This window comes from Nothoprocta perdicaria, unplaced genomic scaffold (genome assembly GCF_003342845.1).
Source record: "Nothoprocta perdicaria isolate Ctin4 unplaced genomic scaffold, notPer1 scaffold_225, whole genome shotgun sequence".
NCBI lineage: Eukaryota > Metazoa > Chordata > Aves > Tinamiformes > Tinamidae > Nothoprocta > Nothoprocta perdicaria.
Genome location: NW_020455442.1, coordinates 111,694 through 120,459, shown reverse-complemented (window position 1 = coordinate 120,459; position 8,766 = coordinate 111,694). Strand labels below are relative to the sequence as shown.

At 36.9% G+C, this 8,766-nt stretch overlaps 1 protein-coding gene across 3 annotated transcripts in view; it reads right to left on the bottom strand.

The window, feature by feature from the left end:
- Positions 1 to 2,276: 2,276 nt before the first annotated feature.
- The window catches only part of HACE1 (HECT domain and ankyrin repeat containing E3 ubiquitin protein ligase 1), a 45,067-nt gene continuing 38,577 nt past the window's right edge, over positions 2,277 to 8,766 (bottom strand). For all 3 annotated transcript variants that reach the window (XM_026039251.1, XM_026039252.1, XM_026039253.1), the window contains 5 exons: positions 8,340 to 8,471; positions 7,442 to 7,540; positions 7,091 to 7,161; positions 3,382 to 3,495; positions 2,277 to 2,890 (listed from right to left, as the gene is read on the bottom strand). In XM_026039251.1, coding sequence (XP_025895036.1) covers positions 2,788 to 2,890; positions 3,382 to 3,495; positions 7,091 to 7,161; positions 7,442 to 7,540; positions 8,340 to 8,471 — 519 coding nt within the window. In that variant the 3' untranslated portion in view covers positions 2,277 to 2,787. The remainder of the gene's footprint in view (positions 2,891 to 3,381; positions 3,496 to 7,090; positions 7,162 to 7,441; positions 7,541 to 8,339; positions 8,472 to 8,766) is intronic.

Sequence of the window (8,766 nt, the reverse complement as noted above, 5' to 3'; positions counted from 1 at the left end):
GGCTTGCACACCCTGTTGTTAACAGGACGCAGGTGTCCTGAAAACTGTCTTTTCAGCGTAGTAATTAAATCCTGCCAACATCACGTGGTCAAATGCAGGAGGCAGCACTGCTTAGCTGTTTTAAGAGAAAAAAAAAATAATGTTCAAAACTAGCAATAACAGGGATACCAGACTCTTGGTATCACAGCAACAAAAGCCACATACCCATTTTCTACATTTTTTTTCATCCTGATTATTCATTACATGAGTATTTTAAAAAGATTTCATTCTGAGCTATCAAAGAAATATTTTTTAAACTCAAGTTTACAAGATGTATGACTAACATCAAGATGGGGGAGGGAAAGGCAAACTCTTCAAACACCATTTTGAGGTTAACACAGGGAGATCTGTGATAGAAAACTGTATAGAACCTTAAAGCCCATTGCAGTCAGCTCCATGTCAAAAACAGTTGCCAAACATTTTAGGAATATTGTCCGAGACCATTTTCTGCTTGCTGATTGATATTTATGCCACCTGCAGTATTATATATTGATCCTACCAATATAAATACCAGTAGTTTTTCACAATACAGGGCTGCCACCTTTTTCATATAAAAATCTTAACTCCACTGATACCAAATCATTGAAGATGGATAGTATCTCAGTGTGGAAGAAATACAATTAAAAAAGATACTTTTCCCATTCTTCTGTAGGGAGAATTGTAGCTTCGTGTCTGGATGTCTAGAGCCACATGATGATGTGGGGATGATGTAGAGCACATGATGCTGAGGGATTTCCCATACTCTGGCACGCAGAAAGGTATGCGGTACTTTACCCTTCTGCAGGATGACCTAAAAGACTGAATTAACTTCTGTGGACATCATCCCATGCCTTTGACCTGCTAAAACACTGCTAATATCAAGACAATTCAAATATATAATAAAAGATAGCTCAGATTCGTCATCACTCAACTGTAGTTCTTTTGAAATGAAAAACAACCCCCCACACACAGCTAAACCAGGTAAACGGTCTCCCTCAGCTTCCCAGAGGAGGCCTCTGGGCTGACCTGTTGGAAGAGCTTGTGCTCTCCTTTAGTTGTGGTCCTTAAGATGTCAGGCAGTGGTCTGCAAACACAGCCTGAGAATTAAAACCAACATTTATGCATGTGAGCAGAACTGGAGGAAAATAAGGCTACTAAGTCTATGCTCAAAGTTTAGCCTAGCAGAAAACCACCATGGCAACACCGAATCAGATGCTCCACAGATTTCTCTCCTCCATCCCCAGGGACTTTATGTGAGCTTGAGATTAAAAATAAATGAACTTGAGAAAACAGCACAACCAAGCAGCTTAAGACAGACCAGATGGCTAACTTGAGCTACACCTGCATTAGCAGCTACCGTAGGAAGACAGAGGGGTTCTGCAGAAAGTAAAATACTTAAAATCTTAAGCAAGGGTTCACTTAAGGTTATACTAACTGCTCCAATCATCACTTCAGTTATATTCTCAGATATTATTAGACGCTCATAGACCAGTGGTTGGTACATTTTGGAGCATATTTTTCCTGTTTAGTTTCACCTGGAAAGAATCCAGTTTGCATTCTCTGATGCAAAGCACAACAAGCACAGATGAGCAGATTTAAAAATTTTAAAAGTCTGAACAAAAATACTAATGTAGACTCACCACAGCTCCATAAATGATAGTTCTGCAACTTATCCCAACACATGCAGCTACTTGTCACTTACAGAATCAAAATGCATGCAGGTGAGTTACTACTGTGCAGTTTTTACATATTACCTTAGTAATATGTTTTAACTCTGTATGAATTTTGACATGAGATTCTCAAAATGACAGTCCTGTTAACCACTCAGTATGTGCAAATTCCTCCATTGTACATTTATGCTTTACTTGTTTAACTTTTCCAGTGCCCACTCAGTTGCTGTTTGTACACAAATTTAAGTTATTAGTAAGATGACTAAAGTCCACTACTCACAAACTTGTGACATTTGTAGTCTGGTAAAAATATTAAAATTTAATTATACCTTTTGAACATTCAATTATGGCAAGGAAAGGGCATCCAAAGGCATTCAAGTAACAAACAAACAGATATAGATTTTAATATTTACAATTTTTAAACTGCAAACTGACTATAAAGTCACAAATACTTTAAATATTTAATAGAATATAGTGTAAATTCTAATATAAATTAGATGCTTCATCTGTTATTTTTTCCAGTGACAATAGTCTAATTTTTACAATATTATATACATAAAAATACCAAAATGTTAAAAAAATTTCTGCTACTGTGTAAAGAATGGAAAATACATCAGATTTGTCTTACTGTACAATACCCAAATTGAAGTTTTATAGTATTCTCTGCAAAAATAAACGGCACTTTCACATGCAGCAAGGCATAAAGTACAAGTCCATCCATTAGTAGTATACCATTTGAATACAAAATAAAACACAAATGTCATTCATCCACATAGCTGAAATTGAAATCCTTCTAAAGTCTTATTTTCAGCAAACCTTCTAATGAAGTAATATGAAAAGGAATGTAAACTGATTTCCATATAGAACATAAAAAAGAAAAAAAAAAAGAAAAAAAAAAGAAAATACAGCATACTCAGAAATTTAAGTCACTTGGTCAACACATAATGGACAGGAAGAGTTGATGATCCTTTACGTATTTTAAAAGGCAGCTCTGCCAAAGGGCTGAAGCATCTAAGTTACTTTCCTTCTGACAGTTTCTGCATTTCCTTCTGCCACTTCTGAGGTACATCCGTAGCCAGATGCATTTTCCTGCAGCTCCTCATGCCATTGTGTAACCATAGCTTCCACAGTGCAACGCTACAAGAAGCCTGTCCTTAAGGATTTCTTTGCTTGGGTATTCAGGTAACTTGAGCATGTTGATACTGAAAAGCAAGGAAAAAAAAAAATCAGCAAGAAATTTAACCAAATTTTCTGATTGTATGAGGTAATTAACATGAAAGCGTTCACTCAGATTTGTATTCTGATCAGCAAATACTGAAGACACCAGATTTATGTAAAAAAAAGAAAAATCCTTCATTACTGTACTATTTTGTATTCAAATATAATGCAGGAAAATAAGTTTATTTCACTTTAATAAAATGTAATATATTAAGCATTGGGATTCTCTTAACAATCACACTGCCTTTAGTTAAACAAATACTAAGCAGAAAGCAGAAAACAAATGACTGAACATAATACAACTATTTTCAAGTTAAAACTATTGCTTTTATGGTGACTAGCAGATATTCACCAAACTGAGCAGGCTGATCTTTTTTATTGGCTTTTTAGTGAAAGCATACAAAAGAAATTTTTTTTTTTACTATTAGATAAAAAACTTATTTTTAATGTATCTAAATTAGACTAATGAACATACCAGGTACTTGACGTTGGTAAAAGATTTGGAGTATACGGCACAGCTGCAATTGTAAAATTTTGCAATCCACTGCCACCCATTATATGGGCAAAGCCACCATGAGGTACCCTGGAACTAAGAATATTTGCATAAATTAGACCATTATAAAAATAAGCTAAGCCATATATCTTTTACACCATACATATCTCTCACCACTACATGTAATCAATTACCAGTGCTTTTTACAAAGGTTCTCCTTTTGTCATCAGTATTAAAATTCTCTTTGCCTAAATGCATTCAATTCTCTTCCTGAACAATGCACAGGTCTATGTAGATTAGACATCAAATTGTTTGAACACCACTTCAGAGAATTTTGTTTGTAAAAAACACTCATTTCTACTAGTTTTCATAAGAGAAGAATTTCTGTTTAGGCAAATACATATGACTATCTACAGCTTAAGAAATCCTGCATTGTAACAAGTTATTTTTCCCATTACTATTTGCAGGACATCTGATTAAAGTGGTTTAGACATCTCTTTTCACTGAGTACTTAAGACCAAGTGCCCCATGTTTTTAACAGTAACATCATTACATCAATCACATCATCACGGAGTGATGACCTATGGCAAAGCTGCAACGCCCTAAAGAAGTGCTATCAGTGCCATGAGTGCATGCTCACAATAACCTACAAACAGTAAAATAAGCCATAACACAGAACACATTCGTTAAAAGAGCCTATGTTATTTAAGGATAACCGGAAGATTAAATGGACACAGAACCTAGAGTCTTCACAATGCCTCCCTATAACTTCATATAATAGAAACTGATACAATAAAAATCAAAAATATTATATAATATTCATTTACATTTCTACATATTGTAAGGAAAGACACATTATCAGCACAACCTTCACAGAAAACATCAGGATCTAATGAAAGGAAAAGACCCAGGAAAGCTGAACTCGTGTCACCAACAGGCTCAGCAGCAAAGCAGGCCGTGAGCCAGGGGCTGCCAACACAGCGAGGGAGGTCACCCCCCTGCCCTCTGTTTTACTTCCCTAAAATCTGAACGAGCTGTTAGAATACTCATTTACAGGTGCCCACAGTAAAGGCCATGCTCCCATACTAGGGAAAACAAAGCCACTCCAAAAAGCAGAAGCAAGAAGAGGAGAAGGAACTAGAAAAGAAGAATGAAGCAACACTTCCACTCACAGTAAAGCTAGTTGATAAAAAAGATGATGATTAAGGGGGTTGCTATTGCACGTCCTCCCCACTCTTCCTCACTGTATGTGAAGGTGCTGAGTTCACAACACCACCTTCCAAGCGCAGCTTTAATCGACAGTTGTTGGGGGGCTTTCAGCTGCCCCCTATTATTGTAGCAACCTCAAGCTCCAACGCCGAGCCCTAGCGCTGGCTCGCAAGGCCCCGTGGACCCAGGTATTGATTATCTGCAGCACGCAATTCCTGAAGGACAAAACGGAGCTGTGCTCACAGCCACAGGGCAGGACGCTGTAAACATTTTACAGTGGTACTCTTATTCTACATCATGTTTTTGGCTGGGGTTTCTAATGCGGTGCTGCTTCCACACCAGAGATCTTTTGTTCTACGAACCCAGCGAATTTTACAGTAAAATTAGCAATGAAACAAGCCCCCCAACTCTGGTTAAAACTTCTCATTCTAGCTACGTGCTAGCATTTTGACAATCTAACTTAGAGAAATACTTTTCATACAGCAGGTCAAAGCCCTATAAGCATGATCAGGGCTTCGAATATTCTAAAGAAACAGATGGCTGCAGACTTATGCCTCCAAGTAGGAGTTTTCACTCCAAACAAAACACTGCCAGCATAATAAATAAAGCCTTCCACAGAAATGCAAGTAAAATGACAATATCTTTCTTCTCCTACTCCAGGTACAAATAGCCTTCAGTAATAACAACAATACAGCTTCATAACTTCGGGAATTTTAACACTATTAGAATGGTTAAGTTAACATCTGAATCCTAACATTCCTATCCAACACTTCAAATTTTGCATACATTTACATGAAATGGGAAAGCAGCTTAAAGGGGTATTTTAAACCAAAAGGGGTATTTTTTTTTAAACAGAAGTAGTCATTATACCAATACATTTTCTGAAGATACAAAATTTGCCTAAAACAGCACGTAGCTGTTAATCACTTAACAGCAACTGCAGATACCAAACAGCTTAAAACAAAAGGGGCAACGTAACACAATTTAAATCTTCTGTAACCAGCAGAATACAAGTAAAATTTATCAAGGTAAATTGACATTTCTCCTGCTGGACACACATCCTACGTGGCCAGCAAGCCCAGAACAGACACAAGGAGGAGATCCCAAGGAGATCCCAGTTTGCACCACTCGTCCAGCAAGCCGAGCAGACGGCTGCAGCTCAGACTGTCACAAGAAACCCCCAAGACCCTGAGCCAAGCAACCACCTCCCCCTCGAGTGTGCCAGACCCCCAGGCTGCTGTTCCAACATGACACTCAACACGAGCAGCACACCTTTAAGATGAAAAGGTCTCAAAACCGGCACTAATGATGAGTACAACGGTACAGGTACTGAAAGCACCAAAGCAAGACTTAATTACATCGAAGAGACAAAACTGTAGGAAAGGGGAAAGGAGAAAGGCTGCATTTAAGAAATAGAGATGTCAAAGAAAAAGCAAAGACGTCATCATAAATATAATTGTTTTATTCCATTAATTTCTTTGATTGGAAATAAAGAGCCACTTCACAAAAGAGCCATATTCAAACTAGACTGAATAAAAACACAGTGCAAATTCTGAGTGCAGACTGCCATCCAGCACACACAGAATCTTCAAACAAATTCTTCCTTAAGGAAAATGAAGTGTTCGGCTCTAAAAATATTGGTATGATGACAACTGACAAATCCCTTGCTATGAAAGACAAAGTTTGATGATCTAAATCTTAACCACAAACGTCTATGTTCAAAAGAAAGGTCAAATACTCTCCTAATCCTAACACACCAAGGCAACACCCAGTTAAGACGGTGTGATCTCTTCCTACCATGAAATCAACAGGATTACACAACCACGATGGCAAACATATGTCTACTAATCCACTTTGGATCATGTATGCACACACAAACTCGGCAACTCGTTGCTTCATCCTACTCAGTGGCATTTATTGCCCAGGAAACACAGTAAAATATAGAGAAAATGCAAGTGGCTGTCCATGAAGAAAATCTGGAATTTAGGATGGAAAATTTATATAGAACAAACACAACAGGGATACATCTTCAGTCATCTTGATACGCCACACTATTATTAAATTCTCAAATGAGCTTTAGGAAGAAGGATGTTCTGTTTACACTGACTAAGGCAGTATCTAGTTATCTCATATATTAAAGCCTGCACTGATTACTGAAGAAGCCAAGAGGCACATGAATATGCAACAAGAACAATATTAAGCGCAGTTAAGTTCACTAGTGATAAAAACTGAGAAAACAGTTTACCTAAACAAAGGGCTCTAACAAAGTAGTCAACTATAATAAATGTGTCATCAGCCATTTTGCTGGAAATACTGGCACCACAAGTTTTAGCACAGAGTTTGCCCATTTTGGCAAAGACACAAAACACCAAAGTATGTAAAACACTTCCCAGGTAGGTAAACTTGTAGAGTAATATGTGGTCTGCTGACTTACTTTAGAACAGTTACATGATACATTTGTTGGTACGGAAGAGTTTCTCACCTGCCAGTAACAAACTGTAATAGCAGTACTCTTTCCTCCTGAGTTAGTTCTTCCACAACATCCCAGAACCACTAAATGAAAAATAAGTTAGTTGGCATTTTCCATTGAACACTCAAAGTGCTTGAAAAATATAACAGTGAAACAACAAATGGAGGATCTGTGTTTGTTACTTAATTATAAACATTTTCACATCAAACTCATAGAACATTAAGTCAGTTAATATAGAACAAGGGTATAAAAAACGTTCATAGACTTCAGTGACACAAGCTTTCACAAGAACAAATAACATAAACCTCACAACTTTCCACAGTTTAACATGCAATAACGTCCTTTAACCGAAAAAAATTTTACCTGAATAACCTGATCTCCTCTCTCATAGCCACTGGTGTATTCTGTATTTTTTAACCAATCATTTACATCAATTTCTGGCATTCCAGACAATAAAAGCTCCTTCAGAAAAACGAACAAACAACACAAATCCTGATTAGTCTTCATGGGAAAAGTCTAACTTCAAGTGCTTACTTCTATTTTTTTAAAAATCAATGTGTATAAAGACTAAAACGCTTTTTCTTCAGCTGTACAGAACCACATATTGTTACAAGACCTAGGACTAGAATTTAAATATAAAAATATTATGGAATTTAGATCACTTTAAGTGAACTGTTCAGTTTAAACACACGCACATAATCACTAGGCAGATACAAACACACCCAAACACATCCATAGATAGAAATTATGATGAAAGAAGCTGAAAAGTTGAAATAGTTCTGAATGTTAATATGACTTGCACAAAGTTTCAGTTCCTTTATTCACAAAATATCTAAATATTGGAAAAAAACTATCTGGAATTTATCCTGAGGCTCAGAAAAAGTGAAGACAATATTAAGCATCTTTTGTTTTTGAGTCTCTGTCTTCCTGAAAGAAAATATGAGTCTCTGTCTTCCTGAAAGAAAATATGAAAAGGTTTGAAGGTCACAACATTCATTTCCCAAATGGAAATTACAATGTAAGGCACCTGAATTTACCATATTCCAGGATATGGAATCATTTGATCTTACTAAGTGACTGGAATAAGCAGCAGCACTTGCTTAGATATCTTCACTGATCAGAGACACGTAAGGCAAAATCAAAATGAAAGATATAGAGTGAAAGGAATTTCAGGGTACTGAGCCTTACTTCCACATCATTACATTACTGATGAAGTGTGCTGAACAGCATCTTTCATAAGCACTACAGGCATCTTGCTTACCAGCTCATATTCATCAAAAAGCTGTATCAAAGAAGGCGGAATGAACATATGGAAGCCTTGTAAAAAGGCATTTATCTGAGGTTGAATGGCTCTTGTCATCCTAAGTTCCGTGACGAGTTGGACATACTCAGCCTGCAATGAAGGAAACGAGATTAAGATATCCAGGGTACTGCTCCATGTGTGCACACACACAAACACGGACACATAAATGCAGCTCTCAACATAGTACAGTTATAATGTGCTCATCTCCCCTCATTTTAGAGGCCCTTAACAGATTATATTATTAATATATCAAAGTTTGTAGGAATAAATCATGATAATTTTTTTGAAGAAAGTCTTGAAAACCACTGTTTTTTAAGTAGGAGGGAAAAGACAGAGAGAGAGAGAGAGACAGAGAGAGAGAGAGAGACAGAGAGAGAGAGAGAGA